Here is a 27176-nt window from a genome sequence, read left to right on the forward strand (position 1 = left end):
GCAACAGTGCTAACCACTAAGCCACCGTGTTGCCCACTGATCAACATGTGGAGAGGAAATAAAGACTCAGACAGACTAATCCCATCCTTTACAGCTGTTTCTTCCAGACAGATCTTTCTTTAAAGAGAAATAAACAATCTCGGACAAACAGAATGAAGCTCACTGACATTCAATAGACTTAAAAACGGATTTAAAAGAAGATTCTTTAATGGATAGAAAAGTAAAAGCTGATTGGTTTTTAATGAAGACACTGAAGACCGTCTCCATCAATACTCTTATATTCATTAAAGAATGATTTCATACATTACCAGAAAAGATGATGTCACACTGATGTTCTTCTCAGACCAAATATTCTGACTTTATGTAAATCTGAGTGGCTTGGAAGCAACGAACAAACAGCCATTAGACTTCAATTTCTCTTTCTGTTATTACATCTCAAAGTACACTTCCTGTACACTTCCTGTTTCTTTACTACTGCAGTGTTTTGATGACTATGTGTGTGACTGTGTGTCTGTGTTTGTGTGTTTGAGACTGTGTGTGTGTGTGTGTCTGTGTTTGTGTGTTTGAGACTGTGTGTGTGTGTGTGTTCGAGTTTGTGTGTTTCTGAGTTTGTGTGTTTGAGACAGTGTATGTGTGATTGTGTGTGTGTGTGTGTTTCTGAGTTTGTGTGTTTGAGACTCTGTGTGTGTGTGTGTGTGTGCTTCTGAGTTTGTGTGTTTGAGACTCTGTGTATGTGTGATTGTGTGTGTGTGTGTGTGAGAGAGAGAGAGAGAGAGAGAGAGAGAGAGAAAGAGTGTGTGTTTCAAAGTTTGTGTTTGAGACTCTGTGTGTGTATGTGTGTGTGTGTTTGAGACTCTGTGTGTGTGTGTGTGTGTTTGAGACTCTATGTGTGTGTGTGTTTGAGACTCTGTGTGTGTGTGTTTGAGACTCTGTGTGTGTGTGTGTGTGTGTATGTGTGTGTGTGTTTGAGACTCTGTGTGTGTGTGTTTGAGACTCTGTGTGTGTGTGTGTGTGTGTGTGTGTTTGAGACTATGTGTGTGTGTGTTTCTAAGTTTGTGTGTTTGAGACTCTGTGTGTGTGTGTGTGTATTTGAGACTCTGTGTATGTGTGTGTGTTTGAGACTCTGTGTGAGTGTGTTTGAGACTCTGTGTGTGTGTGTGTATGTGTGTTTGAGACTCTGTGTGTGTGTGTGTGTGTTTGAGACTCTGTGTGTGTATGTGTGTGTGTTTGAGACTCTGTGTGTGTGTGTGTGTGTGTGTTTGAGACTCTGTGTGTGTGTGTGTGTGTTTGAGACTCTGTGTGTGTGTGTGTTTGAGACTCTGTGTGTGTATGTGTGTGTGTATGAGACTCTGTATGTGTGTGTGTGTGTGTGTTTGAGACTCTGTGTGTGTGTGTGTGTGTGTTTGAGACTCTGTGTGTGTGTGTGTTTGAGACTCTGTGTGTGTATGTGTGTGTGTGTGTGTTTGAGAGTCTGTGTGTGTGTGTGTGTGTGTCTGAGACTCTGTGTGTGTATGTGTGTGTGTATGAGACTCTGTGTGTGTGTGTGTGTGTTTGAGACTCTGTGTGTGTGTGTGTGTGTGTTTGAGACTCTGTGTGTGTGTGTGTGTGTTTGAGACTCTGTGTGTGTATGTGTGTGTGTATGAGACTCTGTATGTGTGTGTGTGTGTGTGTGTTTGAGACTCTGTGTGTGTGTGTGTGTGTGTGTTTGAGACTCTGTGTGTGTATGTGTGTGTGTGTGTGTTTGAGAGTCTGTGTGTGTGTGTGTGTGTGTGTGTGTGTGTGTCTGAGACTCTGTGTGTGTATGTGTGTGTATGAGACTCTGTGTGTGTGTGTGTGTGTGTTTGAGACTCTGTGTGTGTGTGTGTGTTTGAGACTCTGTGTGTGTATGTGTGTGTGTATGAGACTCTGTGTGTGTGTGTGTGTGTGTGTGTGTGTTTGAGACTCTGTGTGTGTGTGTGTGTGTTTGAGACTCTGTGTGTGTATGTGTGTGTGTGTGTTTGAGACTCTGTGTGTGTGTGTGTGTATGTGTGTGTGTATGAGACTCTGTGTGTGTGTGTGTTTGAGACTCTGTGTGTGTGTGTGTGTGTGTGTTTGAGACTCTGTGTGTGTGTGTGTGTGTGTTTGAGACTCTGTGTGTGTGTGTGTGTTTGAGACTCTGTGTGTGTGTGTGTGTGTTTGAGACTCTGTGTGTGTATGTGTGTGTGTGTGTGTGTTTGAGACTCTGTGTGTGTGTGTGTGTGTGTTTGAGACTCTGTGTGTGTGTGTGTGTGTGTTTGAGACTCTGTGTGAGTGTGTTTGAGACTCTGTGTGTGTGTGTGTGTGTGTGTATGTGTGTGTGTGTTTGAGACTCTGTGTGTGTGTGTGTGTGTTTGAGACTCTGTGTGTGTGTGTGTGTGTGTTTGAGACTCTGTGTGTGTGTGTTTGAGACTCTGTGTGTGTGTGTGTGTGTTTGAGACTCTGTGTGTGTATGTGTGTGTGTGTGTGTTTGAGAGTCTGTGTGTGTGTGTGTGTGTCTGAGACTCTGTGTGTGTATGTGTGTGTGTATGAGACTCTGTGTGTGTGTGTGTGTTTGAGACTCTGTGTGTGTGTGTGTGTGTGTGTGTTTGAGACTCTGTGTGTGTGTGTGTGTTTGAGACTCTGTGTGTGTATGTGTGTGTGTGTGTGTGTTTGAGCCTCTGTGTGTGTGTGTGTGTGTGTGTGTTTGAGACTCTGTGTGTGTGTGTTTGAGACTGTGTGTGTGTGTGTGTTTGAGACTCTGTGTGTGTGTGTGTGTGTGTATGTGTGTGTGTGTTTGAGACTGTGTGTGTGTGTGTGTGTTTGAGCCTCTGTGTGTGTGTGTGTGTGTGTGTGTGTTTGAGACTCTGTGTGTGTATGTGTGTGTGTGTATGAGACTCTGTGTGTGTGTGTGTGTGTGTGTGTTTGAGACTCTGTGTGTGTGTGTGTGTGTGTGTGTTTGAGACTCTGTGTGTGTATGTGTGTGTGTGTGTGTGTGTTTGAGACTCTGTGTGTGTGTGTGTGTTTGAGACTCTGTGTGTGTGTGTGTGTGTTTGAGACTGTGTGTGTGTGTGTGTTTGAGACTCTGTGTGTGTATGTGTGTGTGTGTTTGAGACTGTGTGTGTGTGTGTGTTTGAGCCTCTGTGTGTGTGTGTGTGTGTGTTTGAGCCTCTGTGTGTGTGTGTGTGTATGTGTGTGTGTGTTTGAGACTGTGTGTGTGTGTGTGTTTGAGACTGTGTGTGTGTGTTTGAGACTCTGTGTGTGTGTGTGTGTGTGTATGTGTGTGTGTGTTTGAGACTGTGTGTGTGTGTGTGTTTGAGCCTCTGTGTGTGTGTGAGGTCGTGTTACAGTAACATCAGCTCACCTGATGAGTCAGTGACAGAATTACAGTGTTTACACACTCGCTCAGCAGCACCAAGGCGACGGAACACTGATGTGTTTGTGTACTGACGTGTGAAACGTTTCTCCTTTTGTATAGCGCCTGATATTAGCTAGCTAATTTACCCCAGTAAGCTAATGTTAGCTCACTGATCATCTTCATGTTTTCTCAAGAATATTCCAGATTTATTTTCTCATTAACTTCAGAATCGTTCAACAAGATGAGCTCTGCTTATGAATATTAATCAGCACGATGGTGGATAAATGGAATAAGGAATAAAACAATTATGAAAATCTAAAAATGAAATAAATTGATCCAAAAAATTATCTATCTATCTATCTATTTTTTTGTAAGTAATAAGCACTGTAATAAGCACTGTAATAAGCACTGTAATACGCTCTGTAATAAATTACAGCAGTACAGTAACAGATCTAGAAAATAATTTTGAAACAAAAATGATTTTGTTGAGTTGTTTTTTACCTTTTTCAGTCAGGATATCTCTCTCTCTCTCTCTCTCTCTCTCTCTCTCCTCAGTGATTCTCATCTGAGAGAGTTCTTCTTTAATTAGAGGAAGGACTTTAGATTTAATCTGAACGTTCCTCAGAGCCCGTACCCGTCTTTTGTGGGTCTGTACGTCTAATAAAAACGGACTTTTATTCACTTCCTGTGTCATTACTCCACCCCCCACTATCATCTGCCTCCTTAATAATAAAATATTAGCCTTCTCGTCATATCTGAGACACAAAACACTGCATCCGTGTTCAGGATAAACGTCATAAAGCACGTGATTATAAATCGCTGTGGAACCAACAGGCATCCTGACAGGAAGGACACCTGAGTAATAACAGAACATTTCTTTAGAAATAATATTAATATTTTTTTAAGAGTAATTCTAAAAATTATAATGATTTGTCCAATAGTATAAAATTATTTTAGAATTTAAATAATAATTAATAACAATAAATTCATTTCTTTTTATTCTGTATATCCTAATAGACAGGAGACTTTTTTAAATAACAAAGATTTAGTTTGCGATTTTTTTGTGAAGTAAAATAACGCAAATTTAAACATCACCTGCTGTCATAACTAAAACTCATCAACTACAACAAGCTGGATTTGTGACAGGCTTTTAGATGGATGGATGGATGGATGGATGGATGGATGGATGGATGGGTGGATGGATGGATGGATGGACGGATGGACAGATAGACAAAACTTTTTTTCAAATGCACAAAAATACACACATAAATCACATACAGTGTTATTACACTATTATTACATATTACTGCTTCAGCGTTCACACACCCCTTGGTTTATAAGAAGTGTGTATATAATCTGTCCAGGACTGAATGGTGTTTCCGGTTATTTTTAGCTGCAGCAATGATAAAAGAAGCCTTTGTGCTCTGGCGGAGTCTCCGACACACTGAACCCGCTGACATTTAAGCTGGCTGTCCTGCAAAATGGCCGCCGCGTGTGGGAGAGACGGACGAGTCGGCTTTATCACGCAGCGCCTCGCTGTACAGGCCTCCGTGCCGGAGTTCTTCTGCTAAGTTGTTTCTTTGTTTATGATTGCGGCTGTAAAGGCTAAAGTTGTAAAAGTGTTGAGCAACGCCTGCATGATTGATGTGACATTTACACGAGCTTAGCATCAATGAAACCCAGGCAGATTTTGTCAGATGACCTTTTGGAGAGAATTGAATTTTAGAAATATTAAAAAATAATATGATCTGCATGTAGTTTCGGATGCAGTGTAGTGACAGAGGATGTTGATCAGCGCATTACGGGTTAGAACAGGTGAAATATTTGGGGGGGGGTTGTTTTTCTTCAATATCTGCTTCATTTCCTTCAGCTCTTTCTGTCTGTTCCTCTGGAAACGCTACACAAACTCTACACTAACTCTACACTAATGTAATAGTCGCAGTGTTGTAGGTGTTAAAGGAGAAGTTCACTTCCAGAACAAAAATTTACAAATCATTTACTCAACCCCTTGCCATCCAAGATGTTCATGTCTTTCTTTCTTCAGTCGTAAAGAAATGATATTTTTTTGAGTTTTTAACTTCCAAAATGCAGTTTAAATGCAGCTTCAAAGAGCTCTAAATGATCCCAGACCAGGAAGAAGGGCATTATCTAGCCAAACCATCTGTCATTTTCTTAGAAAAATAATAAATTGCATTCTTTTTAACCACAAAAGCTTGTCTAGCACTAGCTCTGGGATGCGCGTCCGGAACGCTACGTACTATGTAATCACGTCGAAAGGTCACGCGTGACGTATGTGGAACTACAGACCCACTGTTTACTAGTGTGGAGAAGAAGAACCGCTCAGAAGTTGTTGCGTGTGGAATGACGGTTATATTTACCTTATTGTTCGTGAAGAGCATGTGAATTATTTGCACTTCCATGGTCTTCACACGTTCGCTCTGTAAACACTGGATCTGTAGCTCCGCCTACATCACGCGTGACCTTTCGACGTGATTACGTGGTACGTAGCAGCTGAATATTATTAGTTTTATTTATTTAAATCTATTTCATGTGATAGAATGACAGGGAAACAAGTTAAAACAGACAACAACAACAAAAAAAACCTCCGGAAGGTTCGTGTTTATGTTTCTGCTCAAGAGAATCTAGAGGTTGACAACAGTAAGCACGATGTAGTGATTGTGTTCTGAAATTAGGACGAGGTTTAACTGGAGTCTCAAAATTAATCTGAAAAAAGAAATCTGAGATCTGAGCGCAGGATAAGGGCAATGCACCAGGGGTAGCAAGAGAAACGTGAGAAATAAGCTTAAATATTAAAGAAGAAAATTGTTTGGGGAAATGGATGTACGGAAATATTTGGTTTGAACCATGAACTCTCTCTCTCTCTCTCTCTCTCTCTCTCTCGCTCTCTCTCATGTCCATCATTCAGCTCATGATTCAGAAGCACTTTTAATCAGCGGACACGTCGGACACGTCGAGCCCTGAAAAAGAGGTCAGGAATTAATTACCCCGACCGCTCGCAGTGTGAAGTGATGCATGAAGCTGCTGTGCACACATGGGAATCACACACACACACACACACACACACAGAAGATGAGACAGTTTAAACCACAGCAGCCTCATAAACATCAGTGGAGCTCTGTCTACATCCTCTACTGTTTCCACTTGTATAAAGTAAAGGAGGAAGTAAAGGCAGACTCTCGCAGCCTGACTGATCTTCAGCAGCGGCTTGTTAGATGATCACACGCAAAAAATCAGATCAATCTCTCCCCACCCCAAAAAAAAGCCAGCTCCAGCTGCCACGGCGTCGGCGCACGACAGCTTAGCGTAGCGTAGCGCATCAACATGTAAAAGCTTTTCTTCTTTGCTTTGTTTTGTTTTTTTCTGGATCAGCAGCGAGTAGGACAGGGTCTGCTGTTCTCTTCAGGAAGTCTGAAGAAAACACTTTGATGATCGAAATTGAATAATCTAAAGTGCTCTTACGGTTTTATTAGTAAATGAAGTGGATGTGGGGGAGCAGGAGGAGTTACTGATGAATAACAGGAGGAATTAAACTCACACTGAGTCTCAGGAGCCTCAGGAACCCGTTACAGAAGATGAAGAAACATCAAGCTCTGATAACATTAACGCTGTAGAATGTATAGTTACTGTACAAATGTTTTCATAAATACCTTCTTTACACAAACACCTTGTTTATTCAAATACCTTGTAAACAATAAGTGCGGTAATAGGTGTTGTAATAAGGGCTGTAATAAGTATTGTAATAAACACTGTAATAAGCACTGTACTAAATCCTGTACTAAGTCCTGCAATAAGTGCTGGAATAAGAGCTGTAACAAGTGCTGTAATGAGAGACTTAAGCGCTGCAATAAGTCCGTTAATAAGCACTGTAAAAAGCATGGTAATAAGAGCTGTAATAAGAGCTGAAATAAGAGCTATAACAAGCACACTGTACTGAGGGCTGTAAAATGGCCTGCAGTAAGTGCTGTAATAAGCGCTGCAATAAGATCTGTAATAAGCACTGTAAAAAACATGGTAATAAGAGGTGTAATAAGCGCTGAAGTAAGAGCTGTAACAAGCACTGAATGAAAGGCTGGAATATGGGCTGGAATAAGAGCTGTAACAAGTGCTGTAATAAGGGCTGCCGTAAGTGTTGTATTAAGTACTGTAATAAGCACTGCAATAAGTTCTGTAATAAGGGCTAGAATAAGAGCGCTAATAAGCGCTGGAATAAGAGCTGTAAGAAGCACTGTAATAAGGGCTGTAGTAAGTGTTGTAATAAGCGCTGTAACAAGCATTTTAGCAAATAATGTAATGAGAGCTGTAATATGTAATAAGCTCTGTAGTAAATTATGTAATACATTTTGTAATAAGCACTGTAATAAGGGCTGTAACAAGTGTTGGAATAAATGCTGTAATAAGAGCTGTACTAAGTGCGATTATAAATGATGTAAAAAGTGCAATAATAAGCATTGTAATAAAAGCTGAGCTATCTCAGCTAGCATTATGCTAGAGTAACAACCAAAAATTACAGTGCAGCTGAGTGCAACTTCTCAGTTTTATATGTATATTTATAAGATATATTTTTCCCAGTGGCTTTAGAATAACTCTGTTCCACACTTCTGAGTGACTTCAGGTCTGTGGGCAGCAGCTCAGCAGGGAGCCGTGAAGATTTCTTTCCTGGTGTGATTTGTGTATTTCCTTGTTTTCTGACATCACTGCTTACATTATAGACTTTATTACTTTCACTTCAGGCAGCTCTCATCTATCCGATACTGAGCCACAGATTTAACCCAAACTACATTTACTGTCACAGATCTCCAAAAGCTGGAGGAGACAGACAGAGGAAACGTCACAGCACTGCTGGGTTCTGCCTCCTGATTGGTCAGAAGGTGTTGATTAATTCTCTATAACAGCGGCTCTGACAGTAGTGCAGGTTTTTACTAATGCACTCGCTCTGATACGTTTAAATCACCGAATCAAAAGGAGACGTTTATTTATTTAAGTTTTATGGAAAGAGTCTCCAGTGTCAGAAGTAAAGCTTTCTGAAATCCTCAAGCCTTTTCATCATCTTTCCAGCAACTTCTTTGCATTTTTCTCAGTAACATTGAAGAGAGAGAAAAAAGAGAGGCTGGTGAGGAAACGACAATTTCACAGACATTAAATGTAGCTATAAACAGATAAAAAGCATGACATTATTTAATAAACAAAAGCATACTAGTTTCTAAAATTCCTTTAAAAAAGTGTCCTACACCTGGAGCTGAGAACACAGTGAAGATCTGTGACACATCAAAAGAGCACTTAAAGCAACACACACACACACACACACACACCACTGCAGGTGTCAGTGGGTTTAAGAGCCAAGAAAAGAGCAAAGGAAGCAGAGGTCGAAAATTTTTTTTAAAAAAAACCCCAGTGAAGTGTCTGACTGAATGAGGAGACACCGGGTTACATCACAGGTCTGATCTCACTGTGAATCCCACACCTCATCACTAATTACCTCCATCATTACACTCCCGCTAGCATCCACACTGCTCCTCATATCTCCTCACAGTAATTCACTTTATTACAGAGAGAGAGAGAGAGAGAGAGAGAGAGAGAGAGAGTCAGACAAAGAGAGAGACAGAGAGAGTCAGACAGACAGATAGATAGACAGAGAGAGTCAGACAAAGAGAGACAGACAGAGAGTGAGAGAGAGAGAGAGAGAGAGAGAGAGAGAGAAAGAGATAGTCAGACAGACAGATAGATAGACAGAGAGAGCCAGAAAACAGAGAGAGAGAGAGAGAGAGAGAGAGTCAGACAAAGAGAGAGAGAGAGTCAGAGAGATAGATTGAGAGAGTCAGAGACAAAGAAAGAGACAGAGAGAGTCAGACAGACAGATAGATAGACAGAGAGAGTCAGACAAAGAGAGACAGTCAGACAGACATATAGATAGACAGAGAGAGTCAGACAGAAAGAGAGACGGAGAGAGTCAGACAGAGAGAGTCAGACAGAGAAAGAGACAGAGAGAGAGAGAGAGAGAGTCAGACAGACAGACAGAAAGATAGACAGAGAGAGTCAGACAGACAGACATATAGATAGACAGAGAGAGTCAGACAGAGAGAGACAGTCAGACAGACATATAGATAGACAGAGAGAGTCAGACAGAGAGAGACAGTCAGAAAGACAGACAGCCAGAGAGAAAGAGACAGAGAGAGGACATGGCACGCTTCATTCTCCAAGGCCATGAACTAATGAGTGGAGCAGGGCGCATGGCTGCTGTGGGAATCCGCCGTTCGGAATTCTGACACTTTATTCCCACACACGGATTCAATCGACAGGTTCAGAATGCAGCAATAATCAGTTAGCATGGTCTGATTAGAGGTAGATGAGAATGATGCGGTCTTTTTCGTCACTTTGTCGTCGACATGTCATGACCTGCTCCATCACAGCGAACTAAACAAAAACGTCTCATTAACTGGAGAAACTTTCAACAACCTTGGTTCAATATTCTTTCTTATTTCTTTCAGAGGATTCAACAAAAACTAAATCTGAAAACGTCTCTGTTTGGCCATGAGAAGGTTTGAAGATATCAGATAAATCGAAATAAATCATAATTGCAGGGGAATAGTCCTGCAATAAGCGCTGTAATAAGCACTGTACTAAGTCCTGCAATAAGCGCTGTAATAAGCACTGTACTAAATCCTGTACTAAGTCCTGCAATAAGCGCTGTAATAAGCACTGTACTAAGTCCTGCAATAAGCGCTGTAATAAGCACTGTACTAAATCCTGTACTAAGTCTTGCAATAAGCGCTGTAATAAGCACTGTACTAAATCCTGTACTAAGTCCTGCAATAAGCGCTGTAATAAGCACTGTACTAAATCCTGTACTAAGTCCTGCAATAAGCGCTGTAATAAGCACTGTACTAAGTCCTGCAATAAGCGCTGTAATAAGCACTGTACTAAATCCTGTACTAAGTCCTGCAATAAGCGCTGTAATAAGCACTGTACTAAGTCCTGCAATAAGCGCTGTAATAAGCACTGTACTAAATCCTGTACTAAGTCCTGCAATAAGCGCTGTAATAAGCACTGTACTAAGTCCTGCAATAAGCGCTGTAATAAGCACTGTACTAAATCCTGTACTAAGTCCTGCAATAAGCGCTGTAATAAGCACTGTACTAAATCCTGTACTAAGTCTTGCAATAAGCGCTGTAATAAGCACTGTACTAAATCCTGTACTAAGTCCTGCAATAAGCGCTGTAATAAGCACTGTACTAAATCCTGTACTAAGTCCTGCAATAAGCCCTGGAATAAGAGCTGTAACAAGTTCTGTAATGAGAGCTATAATAAGTCCTGTTCTAAGTGCTGTAATAAACGCTGCAGTAAGTGCTGTAATAAGTACTGTAACAAGCGCTTCAATAAGACTTGTAATAAGCATGGTAATAAGAGGTGGACTAAGAGCTGTAACAAGCACTGTAATAAGGGCTGCAGTAAGTGCTATAATAAGTACTGTAACAAGCGCTTCACAAAGACCTGTAATAAGCACTGTAAAAAACACGGTAATAAGAGTTGTAATAAGCACTGGAATAAGAGCTATAATAAGCACTGTAGTAAGGGTTGCAGTAAGTGCTGTAATAAGCGCTGCAATAAGACCTGTAATAAGCACTGTAAAAAGCATGGTAATAAGAGCTGGAATAAGCACTGGAATAAGAGCTATAATAAGCACTGGAATAAGAACTGCAGTAAGTGCTGTAATAAGTACTGTAATAAGGACTTCACCCACAGATCAGGATAGACAGATTGCCTGGAGTTATTCTCCTGCTCACTTTCTCCAAGAAAAAATACATTGTGATCGTTCTGTAATTTGTGCTTTTACCGGCCTGGATTAAAATCCCAGAGAAAATTTTATGTGTAGGAATAATTACATGACACATGAAAACATGGAAAACTAATCCCGCTGATGAAATAAGTGCAGGTGATGTTTATTCCGTGGTTTATAATTGTGGTGCGGATAAAAACAGAGCACTGTTCTGTCCTTGTCAAAACTCACGCATCTTAAATGACTGAGACCGTTTTCTGCTGCAGAAGCATGAGTGCGCTTTTCGTTCATCATTAAAAAAAATAAATAAGAAAAGAAAGGTAGATTTTATTAAAAGCAGCATTAACGATTGACTCGTTCAGCATGTTGTTGTCTCTCGTCTTCCATTATTCCTTTCAAATTTTCAGAATAAACCTCTATCAGTTAGTGGACAGTCGGTTTCTGTAGCTTCTTCTTTCTTTACTTTTCCTTTTTATCCTTTTAATTTTTTAGGAAACGACAGGCTGCTTATGAGGACCTGATTTTGTCTTTGTATAGAAGTCTCCATTGTGTGAGCTGCTTAAAAAAGAAAAATCAACAAGTCGGATCTTTATTTCAATAGTAACAGTCGATGAGCGATGAGAGCGGCTGTCAAAGTACAAAGAGATGTAATGACTACCATCATCATCATCATCATCATCATCATCATCATCATCATCAACATCAGTATCCGTGTCGTTAGCTGTTATCGGCGCATTCCTCTTTCCTCACATCGGTGCCACCACAAAGCCTGAAGCTCCGACTGCAATTACGTAGAAAATAGCTATCGAGTTAAATCTCCAGCGAAGACGCCATGAAACCCGTCTGTCAAATCCCCGAGGCAAACTTTTAAAACTTTCCTTTAAAAAGCATTCAACTCGGAACCTCTCGCAGATCGATCTTCATCATTAACACATGCTCTTTCAAGGTTTCATTCATGTCGGACTTGAAGAGAGCGATGCGGCGGCGCTTTAGTGTTTCAACCTGTCCGGCTCAGTCACTCTTTACAAAGAGACTTCAACTTTCACATCAACGCCATCGCGCTCGTCATCTCGTACGTCGCTAAGTCTCTGCGTCATAACGCTGCAGTGCATTCTAGGATTCTAACAAATGATTTCTCAGGAATACGACACTGATTAAGTTAAGTTGTCACATACTGTATACATTATAGCACAGTGACTTGCATATCCTATCCTTGGGGGTTGCGGTCACAGCACAGGGTCAGCCATGATGCAGCACCCCTTGCTCAAGGGCCCAACGCTTGGTGGTGCTGTGGCTTGAACCCCGATCTTCTGGTCAATGATCCAGAGCCTTAACCACTTGAGCCACCGCCGCCCCGTGCGAAAACACTGATCAATTAGCAATTAGCAGAAACAATGATCCTGATTCGTCCACCTCCTCAACAACAACAACACAACAGTTTCTAAAGAGTTGGACAACAACAACTAGCCACTTGCTAAGCACGTACCCTAGCGCTAAACATATATCTAACCTTTATCTGTGTAATTAATGTTTATAGCGTTCATACCTTTTGATGGACAACGTTAGCAGCCAGCGAATCCATAAAGCCAAGAATAACTATTCACTTACCTTCCTGAACTGCCTGGAAGGGGTTGTTAGGCTCAATAAATTTTATGGAGTGTGTGATTTTCTCGCTCTGCAAAATGTCATCGTTGAGACTGAGGTCTGAGATGGCCAGCTGGAAGACCTCGTCATCCCTCGCCGCGTTCTCCTCGAAGATAGCTCCTTCAGAGGGGGAGAGAGAGAGAGAGACAGAGATAGAGAGAGACAGAGAGAGAGAGGTTTTATTTATTCGCTGCTCACCAGGTCATAGAATAAACCTGTAGAAGGTGCTACATCAAAATGTTCTCATGTCACAACTCCAGGGTTTGATCCTGTGTGTGTGTGTGTGCTTGTGTGTGTGTGTGTGTGCTTGTGTGTGTGCGTGTGTGCTTGTGTGTACGTATGTGTGTGTACGTATGTATGTGTGTGTTTGTGTGTGTGTGTGTGTGTGTGCTTGTGTGTGTGTGTCCGCGTGAGTGTGTGCGTGCTTGTGTGTGTGTGTGTGTTCATGTGTGTCTGTATGTGTGTGAGTGTGCGCGTGTGTGCATTCATTCTTTGTGTGTTAATGTGTTTATGTTTGTGTATGTGTGTGTGTGTGTTCATGCGTGCATGTGTGTGTGTGTGTGTGTGTGTGTGTTCATGCACGTGTGTGTGTGTGTTCATGTGTGTGTGTGTGTGATTTCATTGTTTCCTTCACTTGGCGTCTGAAAGATAATTACAGGTAAAAGATTCCATCAGTTAAGATTAGCATGAAAGTTAAAGCTACAAACGTTGTGGTTTCCATGGTAACACCCCAACAACAAGGAAGGCAGCTGCTTTGTACAGTTTATCTCTTAATGATAAATACATTCTTCAGGGCTGAGAGTCAGGAGAGCAAAAGTAAATACAGTGGCAGTGTTTCTTGAGGAAAAGAAAACACTTTAAATATTCAGTTTATTTGAAGCTCTATCAGTTTGGTGGAATTCAGTTGAAGCCAGCGACACGGTAAGCATGCATCAAAGAATAAACAAACAAACAAACAAAAGCATGCAGGTGAAATGATCAGCTCCGAGCAGCTGGGAAAATATGTGTGAATATTAAATATTAAAGCTGTGTAAACTCATCAGTCTGATCTTTAGTCTACACAATTGCGTATTGTGTGAAATGAAATATTTAATCTATGATCTAGCGTGTAGCGTTGTTTCTGGTGCTGGTAAAGCGCAGGGTGGAATGACTAGCGGTCCCTTCTCGCCCGTTATCCAGGTGGCTGATACGCTGGGTTGATGTATAACGGCAGCGTGAAGCTGATTTAGCGGAATGGATGTGTCGCATCTGCTCATTCCACCCTTCCAATTACAGAGTCTGGAAAGCTGAAGCCTGAGTGAGAAATCACAGCATCTTCCCTCCAATCGCTTTCAGTCACAGACGCACGTCTCAGGACAGCGATGTTTTTCTTTCTATGCTTCTTGTTGACTTACATGACAGCGAGAGCTGGTAGAGGAGACTGGACATGTGAGACGTGTGGAGAATGAACACGCTTGAGATGTTTGGACACCAGACACATGAGAAGTCTGGAGAGTGAACGCACGTGAGAAAGCTGGAAAGTGAATACATGTGAGATGTCTGGAGGCTGAACACACGTGAGACGGCTGGAGGCTGAACGCACATGAGATGTCTGGAGACTGAACACATGTGAGACGGCTGGAGGCTGAATGCACATGAGATGTCTGGAGACTGAACACATGTGAGACGGCTGGAGGCTGAATAAACATGAGATGTCTGGAGACTGAACACACGTGAGACGACTGGAGACTGAACACACGTGAGACAGCTGGAGACTGAATGCACGTGAGATGTCTGGAGACTGAACACATGTGAGACAGCTGGAGACTGAATGCACGTGAGATGTCTGGAGACCAGACATTTGAGACATCTGGAGGCCAAACACACATGAGACATCTGGAGACTGACTCACGTGAGACGTCTGGAGACTGAACACATCTCAGTTGTCTGGAGACTGACTCAAGTGAGACATCTGGAGACTGAACACATCTGAGTTGTCTGGAGACTGACTCAGGTGAGACATCTAGAGACTGAACACATAATAGATGTCTGGAGACTGAACACAGGTAAGATTTCTGTAGATGGAAACACATGAGACGTCGGGAGTCTGAACACACGTGAGACATCTAGAGACCAGGCACGTGAGACGTTCTGGTGTCTGAACACACGTGAGATATCTGGAGACTAAATACATGTGAGACGTCTGGAGTCTGAACACATGAGACATCTAGAGACCAGACACATGAGACGTCTGGAGTCTGAACACACGGGAAACGTCTGAAGACTGAACACATGTGAGACGTCTAGAGACCAGACACGTGAGATGTCTGGAGTCTGAACACATGAGACATCTAGAGACCAGACACATGAGACGTCTGGAGTCTGAACACACGGGAAACGTCTGAAGACTGAACACATGTGAGACGTCTAGAGACCAGACACGTGAGATGTCTGGAGTCTGAACACACGTGAGTTGTCTGGAGACTAAACACACGTGAGATGTCTGGAAACACATAGGAGACGTCTGGAGACCAGACACATGAGACGTCTGGAGTACAAACACACGTGAAACATCTGGAGACTAAATATACGTGAGGCATCTACAGACCTGACACATGAGATGTCTGGAGTCTGAACGCACATAAGATGTCTGAAGACCAGACACATGAGAAGTCGGAAGACCAGACACGTGAGATTTCTGGAGACTAAACACATGTGAGATGTCTGGAGACCGAACATGTGAGAGTTCTGGAACATGTGAGAATGATTAATGAGTAACTGTTCTAACCATCTGCGTCATCTCTTCTTGACACAAGCCTCATTGGCATGTTTGAACTTGAAATAATCTCTGATTCATTCATTGTTCACTTGGATAAATTTCCAAATCGAATCAGAAGAAGATCATGGTAAAAGTGCAGGAACAAGAGACAAGATGAAAGAAACCGGAAACATGGAGGAAAACAGATCGGAATTCTGTGTGACAACTAAAAACTAAAAAACAATCTTTATCCAGGAAGATGGTTTTTCATCTGTAATGAATGAAGCTCATCATTCCGTATTGTTCAGGAGAATGCCACAGTTCTGGGAGTGGGGTCAGTGTTAGCGTCTGGGAGTTACAGCCAGGAGGTCAGCCATCTTCTCATTTTGTTCAGCGTATGGAAGAATCACAAGCTGCCATTATCAACATGATTACACCTATAAATCACCTGGACTCTAATGGACACGTCTAATAAAAACTGATTTCACAGAAGATTCTGGGAAAAAAAAAAACGCTTCCGAATTTTATTTATATTCACTCTGTGGAATTTATGCTAAAAACGTTTTGCATATAAATATGAGTCAGAAAAAGTAGAAAGGCTGAAGGAAGACCAGCACAAGAGCGCCAGCGTTTCAGTGATTTTACTGATTCAAATGAGTCGTGAAGCATGGAGCGAAGCCTGAATTGAGGTCAGGTGACTTCTGCTCAGGGCCAAGTGTAATTCCCACTGTGGTCTTTCCCAATAACTTCTCGGAGTTAATCACGTCTTTGACTTGTTCTTGAGACTTTATAGTAATCCTCTCACGGGAAATGCTTCTACATGGTTGTCGCATGGTTATAGCAACATGTTGATAAAACGCTTCAGTACACATGCACTGCACCATCAACGACTCACCAACGACCGACAGCACCGAGGAAAAGAAAAGGAGGAAATGAGCAGCGGCTCAGAGCTTTCTATGTCTGAAATAATCACCAGGCCTTGCATTTGAAAAATCACAGGTGAATCAATATTAGCATTTTTATTGAATCATAGAGAATATGACTCTGTTGAATCACTGGCTGTGATATATGTGTGTGTGTGTGCGCGTGTGTGTGGCTTCAAATTGAGCTCAAGTGTATGATCTGTTGAATAGTGAAAGGACGAAAGGACGCTCTCTCTATCTATCTCTGTCTCTCTGTCTCTCTCTCTCTCTCTGTCTTTCTCCCCCTCTCTCTCTCTCTCTCTCTCTCTCTCTCAGGAAGTATCGACGGATGGCCGCTGCAGGATTTATTCGATCTTTGTTTCTTATCTGATTCTGCAGGTTAAAACCCCAGCCTGGGCAAAAAATCAGCATCATACACCCCCCCCCCCAAAAAAAAAACTGCACAGCAGTCATTCTCATTCGATTCATTCGATTCACTGATTCACTCGACTCACTGAATCACGAGCCTTTCTTAAAATTTCTCTCACGTTGCATACAAAGTTGAAGCTTCTAGCTTGAAAAGAGGAGGAGGGGGTCAGTTCTCAGTTCTCAGCCCTCCCACACACACATACACACACACACACACACACACGCTCTTCAGGTCTAGCCAAATCCGAGATCCTTTTCTTTTCGCTCCAACTTATTGCACGCGCATGAATTATACATTACTCTCTCTCTCTCTCTCTCTCTCTCTTCTTTTCTTTTCTTTTCTTTTTTTATTGCACTCATCATCATCATCACTTCCACCCCCCTCACTCATCAGACCCTTGGCGTGCTCATTTAATCTCTTACATTTCTAAGTGCATAAGTGTCTGGTCTTTTTTATGATTTTTTTTTTAACATTAAGGGAGTCGGTATTGACCACTTGACGCATCACGAGCTCCTTACCGATGTGAATGATGGAGTCCGCTCGCGCGCCGTCGCACCGCAGCATACCGAACGCGACGCAGATCACCAGCAGCAGTTCCATTTCCGATCCTCTCCGCTCGCGCGCCGCGCATCCACGCGTTTCTTGCGTTTTATCCTCCCTCACGCGCTCGCTCGTTAGGTTTGCACCCTCGCAGTATATTTACGTATGTATGTATTTATGTATATTATTTTTTAATCCTTAAATGCGGAGTGTCCAGGGATTGCAAATAAAAGAAAATTTTAAAAAATAAAAAAACTGTAATGCGCGCAATCCGGGCTCCCGTTCACCGCAGGTCTCGCGCCGAATCTGAGAGGCATGAACGAGCTGCAAACGGAGAAGGAGGAGGAAGAGGAGGGCTGCGCTCTCTCTCTCTCTCTCTCTCTCTCTTTCTCTCTCTCTCTCTCCGCCGTGCCACGTGACTGCGGAGGAGCTCTAATGCGGAGAAGCGGAGCCGCGCGCGGAGAGACGGAGTCGGAGTCGGTGACACGGAGATGGGTGATGCTGCGCGCGAGGATGGAGGCGTGAGGCACTCTCATCAAGGAGTGTGTGTTTGTGTGTGTGTGTGTGTGTGTGTGTGTACGCGCGCGCGCGCGCGTGTGTGTGTACGGGTATGATGTGCATGAGACACCAACGCTGGTTTCCCGGTCCAGCTTCAGGCAGTAAACTTTTTTTAAGTGCCATCCAGGATGCTAAGGTGTTTATCCCAAAAAAAAAGTCTGACGAGGGGGGAAAAGGAAAATATTTTCATGCAACAAACCGGAAACGATTAGCGCGTGAAAGGATGTCAGGATGGAACTCGAGGATTCGCCGCGCGCATCTCAGAGGACGGAAGCGGGACTTGAGGGACTGGTAACGAAAGGACACGACCGATCCGGCGTGTGTGTGTGTGTGTGTGTGTGTGACATAGTTATGTTATTTTTCTAACATGGCATTTTTAATACTATTCCATTTCATATGTGTTTATAGATTGAACTCGAAACATGACTAGATTTAAAAGGAAATGTTTACTGAAGACGCCTTCTGTTAAAATGTTCAAGAAGGAAAGAAAAAAAGAAAGAAGGAAAAGATAGATAGATAGATAGATAGATAGATAGATAGATAGATAGATAGATAGATAGATAGATAGATAGATAGATAGATAGAAGTGTGAGGTGATCTGCGCCTGGCGGCTCTGCACGGAGCTGAAGACGGAGCGGAAAGTCACATGATAATACTCTTACTCTTACAATTAAAGGATATTTCTTGCAGGCTCGTGCGAAACCGGAAATGTCCCTTAATTGTTTGGTTAAGTGTATTGCGCGCGCGGGAAAGTGGAGAGCTCATAGCCGACATGATCTGCTTCTCCTTTTTTTTTCTTTTTTTTTGAGAAATAAATAATAAATGGATGGAAATGATAATAAAGCTTAGATATAAATCATTGCTGTGTGCGCATGACTATGAAGTAGATGAGGACTGATTCATTTATAGCTGTCCATTTATTTTATTTCCGCATGATTTTGAGTGTGTGTTTTTTTGGTGTGTGCTGCATGAAATATGAGTTTTGATCTCTGAGTTGTTGCATGTTGAACCAGGAAGTTGTGATTGGTTGATTGATTGATTGATTGATTGACTGTGCTTTATGAGATTTATGACGCTCTCTGTGGTGTGTTAGTGAGAGTGGAGGATTAGTAAAGAGTTGCAGGAGCATAAATATTGGCACTTATTGAGCTGAGATGCAGAGATTGACAGATATCGATGAGAGGATGAAGATCCACAGGCTGTGATGTGAAGAGAAAGTGCGCCGCTGCTGGACTGAGCCGGGATTTGTCCGGGAGCGAGGAGGGGGAAAAAATATCACATGCATGTCACGTATGATGATGCGATTTTCACGTGTGATGCTGTGAACAATGTGCGATGGCATGCACGTGAAAAGGGAATGTGTTTCAACATGTTTATGGTAAACTACATGTAATAAACAAAAATATGCATGTGCAAAATTTATGACTCAGAAAGAGTAAAAAAAAAAAAAAAGTCACGTGTGGAATTAAACAGCTCAGTGTTGTTTTTGTGCAATTGAATTACTTACTTGCAAAAGAAATCATGAGCAACATGTGAGTAAAATGTGCTAAATAAAACCTGTGATAAATAAATATATTATGTGTAGATATAAAAATCACATGTGGAAATAAATGAATCATTTGCGGGAGAAATAAATGTCATGAATCATGTTTTTCCACAAAAAAATTAATTATTAATTTTCACAAATTCACACGAAAACTAAATGAATCATGATTTTAAAAAATAATAATAATAATAACATGAGAAAGTAAATGTTTTATTTAAAAAAAAATAATTAAATGGGAAAATAAATCTTTAAAAATAACATCAAAATAACTGAATTATTTCTAAATAAAAATCTAATTATGCAAAAAAAAAAAAAAGTCAGTAAAAAATAAAAATGCATGTACTATATGTGAAAAGTCTGTGTATACAGCATGTGTGATACATGGTATGTTCAGACACGTGCCTTCATGGCCAACACGTGATAAAGTTTGAGGACCTCACACATGGATCTTCTGTAGCTTCGGCAAAGTCTCTACTGTCCTCAGGAATTCCAGAAAGAGGGAATGCTGTGAATGATCCTGAGGGTGATCCGTAGCCAGAGGGATGATCCATGACTGTCAGAGATGAGATTATAAAGAATGTCACTTGTTTTGACGAGTTAACATAACTATTATATATTATATAGTATATGTATTATATAGTTAAATATTATATTATATAATTTTATAGTATTGTAAAAGTTCTTATACAACATACACCAATCAGGCATAACATTATGAGCAGTGAGAGGTGAAGTGAATAACACTGATGATCTCCTCATCATGGCACCTGTTAGTGGGTGGGATATATTAGGCAGCAAGTGAACATTTTGTCCTCCATCATTCAGCATCTCCAAAACTGCAGCTCTTGTGGGGTATTCCCGGTCTGCAGTGGTCAGTATCTATCAAAAGTGGTCCAAGAAAGGAACAGTGGTGAACCGGAGACAGGGTCATGAGCGGCCAAGGCTCACTGATGCACGCGGGGAGCGAAGGCTGGCCCGTGTGATCCGATCCAACAGACGAGCTACTGTTGCTCAAATTGCTGAAGAAGTTAATGCTGGTTCTGATAGAAATATCAGAATACACAGTGCATGACGGGTCAGGGCAAAGGGGGGGCCAACACAATATGAGACAGGTGGTCATAATGTTATGCCTGATCAGTGTAGTTTCATCATCATAATAATTATTATCTAGAGTGTTGTTATACATATTTAACTAGTGTCCTGTAGACAAAGGGTCTATAAGATGTTACTGTAGTCTTTCTCCTGTGTGAATATCCGCAGGACTGAACGCCGCGTGCGAGCTCATAATTGAAAGTGTTAGTGTTGGAGTTTGTGTGCAACTTAACACACACCACAAACTCCTGACTACTGATCTAATACCAGTTTAAAATGAACAGAACAAGATTCATTCCTTCCATGCGAGACATGCAGAGACGACTGCAGACTCGTAATATTTTAAAGGAGATTTTAGGGAGATTAGGGAGGAGAGAATCCTACCACCTTCACCACTGTAGAATTTATCTGAGGATGTCAAAAGTGAAAAATGATACACCAAAATGATGCACCAAAAAGCTGTTGTAAAAAGAAAAGAAAAGAAAAAGGAATAAGTGGGAAATGATTATCAGAGGACTGTCACTCCGACCTCCCTCTGGTCACATCATACATCACGGCTCACTAACGTCATTATCATTTTCATATAATTTAATAAAACAGCTTATGACTAGGTTTTATTAACTCCATCAAGCCATCTGTCCATTTTCCAGCGTCATGTTAATGAGAAATCCAGTGTAGAAGCAGACACTGGACCCAGAATGCAATGCAGCTATATGAGACTGTTGAGACTCATTCTCAGTTAGTTAGTGATGTATCAGAAAAAAACACTAATTGCAAAGAAAAAATAACACTGTTTAGCATCACAGAGCTGTAAACAACAGACATATGGGACATCTAGACCTGTTAAACACCTTAGAGCCTTTTGTTTGAACCCACACATTTCTCAAGTGATCAAAAATACAGGGACACGTGAGTGACAGGTGTTGGTGTTCAGGTGTGTCCTGAAATGTCTACTCAGGGTCTGAGTTCCTGGGTTTCACTCTGAAGACTGTGTTTGTTGTTAAAAAGGAAAAACCAACATGAAGACCAGAGAGCTGTCTATGGGAGAAAAGTAAAACATGTTGAAGCTGAGAAAAGAGACAAACACTGAGCATAGACAATACAACAATGAAGGTCTTGCATGTCTGCTTCTGGAACATTCTCAATAATCTTTACTGATGATGGAGCTCACCATGGTACGTCAGAAACGTCTACAGAAACATTCTGTCTGAATTTACAGAGAAATGTGTCCAATCTAATCAGGAGGAACATCATCATGGAGCAAGACAACGATCCCAAACACACACTGCAGCTGACTACAGGACTTCATCAGAGGGAAAGTGGAAGGTTTTAGACTGGACAAGTCAAACAGCAGACCTGAACACAACTGACCAGCATTTCACCCCCTGATGAGGAGACCAAAGAGAGAAACGTCCTGAAACACAACAACTGAAAGAAGTCTTGAGGATTGATGCAGTTATTACAAGCGAGAATTATTATTAAGTGTTAATTACTTTAATACTGTCTATGCCAGAACTTTTGCTCACCTAAAAACTGGTGGTTAAGCTGTTTAAGACGTCTAGATTTACATGTCGGGAAATGGAAGCTGTGGTTCTGATCTATCGTCTGATTTATATTTCAATCTCCAACCCAAACGCAAACAAGTGCTTATAATGCTTTAAAAGAGCTGGCAAAAATCAGGAAAGGCCTTAGTATGGGTACAAAAAAAAGGGTAAAGCTGAGAGAGAGAGAGAGAGAGAGAGAGAGAGAGAGAGAGAGAGAAAGAGAAACAGAGAGAGAGAGAGACATATCAACCAACTACAGTCCACCAACTACACATCCACCAACCACGCGTCCACCAAGTATATGTCCATCAAGTATTTTGTGTTGACCTGCTACACAAACACACACAAATTCACTACACACTCTGATGCTGAATGCAATTAGACAGGAGGAAATTGTCTCCGAACTGTGGAGCTGCATTAGTGACTCGGTGCAGGTTCAGTGACCCGTAGGGGGAAACATGATTTATTCTGGAAGCTGTGGACCAAGAAGTGTTTGTAATAGCTTTCCACTCACCTGAACAAAGTATCGGGGAAGCACAGAGTCACCGAAAACAAATGCATTGCCCATTAGGCATGAGTAATTTATTAGGACCTCATTAAAAACCTTTTGAACTTATAATAACAAAGCATCACTTCTACTCACTGACTCGCTCTTTCTGTGTCTCTATCTGTGAAAGAGCCTCGAGTGTAACGGAAAGTTGGAGCAGGATGTTGGATTTATTGGTCAACTGTTGCAACCAAAGGAAAATAATAATCATCTCAAAAAATCAGTTCAACCTAATAGAGTAAAATTTCATGCACAAAAATCGACCACTGGAATCGATCCACCGACCCACACACACTTGTGATTCTAATACAACACAGTATTAAGATTCTTATCCTCAAAAGAGTACGGAATTACAAACTGGGGTCATTTAAATCCTCGATAACAAGAAACATTGGTATAAATGAAGTGTTAATGGATGGCGAGGTGCGAGGCTATGTGCCCATTACAGTGAAGGGTCAGATGGAAATAGCCCTGGTGGCTCAGGACTAAAGGAAGTAGAAGAGTAGGTTATGTATGCATTCTTATGTATGCATCAGAGGCCTTTTATAGGCTCCATCCATGAGGTGATGATTTTGCTATTAGTATTAAAACGCTAGCAACTCTAATCACTTGTGGAACCATGCTGCCTTATTTTTGTTATTATAAATATATAGTAAGTATCTCTGTATTTCAGATTTATTTGCTATAATATTTCACTCTTTAAGGTTAAATAGTGGTCCATTAGCTCCAAGAGGCGCAGATGATTAAAACAACACCATGTTCTTTAGGCACTCGAACTAATGGAACCCAATAAGCATCTGTAGCTGGGTTTCTGGGAGTGAATTGAGTTTTAACGCATCCTACAGCTTGTATCGAACATTTGCATCAATGTTTATTACATTTCCCGCTAGTCACTCTAGTATTATTAAAAAGACAGCAGCGTGATTATAATATGAATTCCGCCGTGCTGCTTTTGTTTCTTGGCCCTTTGCAAGCCCACAAATGGACACTTTCACTTCTTGTTTGCGTCATTTTTAAATTAATCCTAGTTATTGTTCAAACCCCTGGCCTCCATTAATGCAGCAAATGGCTTGAGTATAGCACAGCTGTGGTTGCCATATGTGCAGCAAAACAAACTGTCCTTTCCTCTTACAGACTGTCAGCCATTGCTAACACCACAGAGGCTGCGGAACTTAAAAACCATGAGCGCTACTCTCGTGACTGATGAATGCACACCGGTGGAGAAGTTTAGCATCCAATCAGGTTCATCATGTTAGTAAAACTATCACGCTAATTTATCATCAGCTCTGACCTTCTCATGCTACACAACGTATTTAGGGCTTTTAGCTGTGTGTGTGTGTGTGTGTGTGAACACCATACACAATTCCCCAGACTACAGCACGGAGATTAAGGCTTGTGTACAATGAAGCGTCTCCATCTAATTTAAAAAGCAGTTGTGGTAGGTTCGGTTAGATTCGCTAACATTAACCGGCAATGTTTTCTTTGCTAATGCCAGGCTGTGATACACATCATGTAATGGTGAAACGCCTTCAGGGAATCATTATGATATTTAAGCCGTATCGTTCTAGCTAGACTGACAGAGTTAATAGGATTTAGGGTATTATGATAGTCCTTCTGGTTAGCATTGGGACTTAATAGAGGCTTTGGATGGTTTTGACTTTTAGACAGTTAGGGAATTTGTCTGCTGAGGAGATAAACATTTCTGTGTATTTAAGTGTGTGAAAAACGTGAAGTTGTAAGTGCAGTGTATTTAACACCAGGTTCTGGCTAAATATTTGAACTAAGGCTGACATAAGTTAAGTTGCTTTTATTTGTCACATATACACAGTGAAATTTTTTCTTTGCATATACCATCCATGAGAGTCAGGTTCAGAACACAGGGTCAGCCAGCACTCCTGGACTAGGGTTGGTTGGGGGCCTTACTCAAGGGCCCAATGGTGACAGCTTGGCAGTGCTGGGTCTTGAACCCCAGTCTTCCGGTCAACAACCCAGAGCCTTAACCACTTGAGCTACCACCGCCCAAGTGAAAGCACACTGGAGTATCAGGAGGACGTCTGTTAGACATTTAGTTCATGATATAGTTACAGATTTATTTTTTTGTGTGTGTGTGTACGTGTGCTTGTGTGTGGGTATGTGTGGGCTTGTGTGTGGGTGTGTGTGGGCTTGTGTGTGGGTGTGTGTGGGCTTGTGTGTGGGTGTGTGTGGGCTTGTGTGTGGGTGTGTGCCACATTTATATAATGTTAATATTTTGGTCAATTTATGTGCAATCATTTTTCAGTGCAATACATTCTTACAGGTGCAATAACTTGTATCATTAAAGTCTAACATTTTTCTGCCATCTGTTTCACTGCTGCCACATATTGTATTTCAATACCATTTTCAATAACATTCATTCATTGTACAGCTCTTATACCTTTAACTTAATACATATATTTATTTATAATTCTCATATTTTATTTTATTGTACTGTGAGCAGCTGCGCCTTAACAATTTCCCTAAAGGGAGGATGACTAAAGTATTGGGATTCTGATTGTTATTGTATGTTTAGTTGTTGACCGGTTGCTCTCTAACTTTGAGGAGGTGGATAATTAGAATGGTCCGCTACTTCACTAGTAAATGATTGATAGGAGATTGATACTATAGCTATCCATGTGCTGCATCAAGACCAAGTATGTTATATTATAAAACCTCGGTGGTGTCATGGAGTCCCTGAGTTCTATTTTTTTTAAGCATTTCTATGCTCTTGCAAGCTCTTAAGTTGTATTTTTTTTTGCTTTCCAATGGAAATGATATTGGCTGTAGTCATTATGCACACCCACTCACTCTTCCCTGAGATTCAAAATAGCTCCCTGGTGCCACACGAGAGAAAGCAAATGCAAATGTGTGAAACTTTGTTCTCCAGTGACAAATTACATTCATCATCATCTCTGCCACAGCCCACTGGCAGTCCACCGGTTAATGCCAAATACAGTAGGAGCAGGACTCGGTGAGAAATGCTACTGGTTCTGGCTATAAAAGCCTGCCTGATGTTTCCACGCCATTCAGAATAAACCTCCAACGAAATGAATTGTGTTCTTAAAACTGCACCAGGCCAAAATCCAGCATTATTGCAGTGGGGTTTTTATGTCAAGTGGATGATGAAAGATGTATATGATGTTGTTGAATCCTGAAATACATCTAGATTGCCAATGACGACATACACTATATTGCCAAATGTATTCGCTCACCCATCCAAATAATCAGAATCAGGTGTTCCAATCACTTCCATGGCCACAGGTGTATAAAATCAAGCACCTAGGCATGCAGACTGTTTTTACAAACATTTGTGAAAGAATGGGTCGCTCTCAGGAGCTCAGTGAATTCCAGCGTGGAACTGTGATAGGATGCCACCTGTGCAACAAATCCAGTCGTGAAATTTCCTCGCTCCTAAATATTCCACAGTCAACTGTCAGCTGTATTATAAGAACATGGAATTGTTTGGGAACGACAGCAACTCAGCCACGAAGTGGTAGGCCACGTAAACTGACAGAGCGGGGTCAGCGGATGCTGAGGCGCATAGTGCGAAGAGGTCGCCAACTTTCTGCAGAGTCAATCGCTACAGACCTCCAAACTTCATGTGGCCTTCAGATTAGCTCAAGAACAGTGCGCAGAGAGCTTCATGGAATGGGTTTCCATGGCCGAGCAGCTGCATCCAAGCCATACATCACCAAGTGCAATGCAAAGCGTCGGATGCAGTGGTGTAAAGCACGCCGCCACTGGACTCTAGAGCAGTGGACACGCGTTCTCTGGAGTGACGAATCGCGCTTCTCCATCTGGCAATCTGATGGACGAGTCTGGGTTTGGCGGTTGCCAGGAGAACGGTACTTATCTGACTGCATTGTGCCAAGTGTAAAGTTTGGTGGAGGGGGGATTATGGTGTGGGGTTGTTTTTCAGGAGCTGGGCTTGGCCCCTTAGTTCCAGTGAAAGGAACTCTGAATGCTTCAGCATACCAAGACATTTTGGACAATTCCATGCTCCCAACTTTGTGGGAACAGTTTGGAGCTGGCCCCTTCCTCTTCCAACATGACTGTGCACCAGTGCACAAAGCAAGGTCCATAAAGACATGGATGACAGAGTCTGGTGTGGATGAACTTGACTGGCCTGCACAGAGTCCTGACCTCAACCCGATAGAACACCTTTGGGATGAATTAGAGCGGAGACTGAGAGCCAGGTCTTCTCGTCCAACATCAGTGTGTGACCTCACAAATGCGCTTCTGGAAGAATGGTCAAAAATTCCCATAAACACACTCCTAAACCTTGTGGACAGCCTTCCCAGAAGAGTTGAAGCTGTTATAGCTACAAAGGGTGGACCAACGTCATATTGAACCCTATGGATTAGGAATGGGATGTCACTTAAGTTCATATGTGAGTCAAGGCAGGTGAGCGAATACTTTTGGCAATATAGTGTATCTAATCATGACATCACAATCTGCCGTTTTCAGAAAGTTT

The 27176-nt window shown here is 41.7% G+C and overlaps 1 protein-coding gene across 3 annotated transcripts in view; it reads right to left on the reverse strand.

Moving 5' to 3' along the window:
- The window catches only part of grid1b (glutamate receptor, ionotropic, delta 1b), a 380520-nt gene extending 362626 nt beyond the window's left edge, over positions 1 to 17894 (reverse strand). For 2 of the 3 annotated variants that reach the window (XM_058406710.1, XM_058406711.1), the window contains exons 1-2: positions 17379 to 17893; positions 12756 to 12911 (exon numbers count right to left, since the gene is read on the reverse strand). In XM_058406710.1, the coding sequence (XP_058262693.1) occupies positions 12756 to 12911; positions 17379 to 17460 (238 nt within the window). In that variant the 5' untranslated portion in view covers positions 17461 to 17893. Of the gene's footprint in view, positions 1 to 12755; positions 12912 to 17378 lie in introns of all 3 variants that reach the window. The other variant, XM_058406709.1, reaches the window with a different exon arrangement.
- Between the last annotated feature and the right edge of the window lie 9282 nt (positions 17895 to 27176).

The sequence above is a fragment of the Hemibagrus wyckioides genome, linkage group LG13 (genome assembly GCF_019097595.1).
Source record: "Hemibagrus wyckioides isolate EC202008001 linkage group LG13, SWU_Hwy_1.0, whole genome shotgun sequence".
In the NCBI taxonomy this organism is placed as follows: domain Eukaryota; kingdom Metazoa; phylum Chordata; class Actinopteri; order Siluriformes; family Bagridae; genus Hemibagrus; species Hemibagrus wyckioides.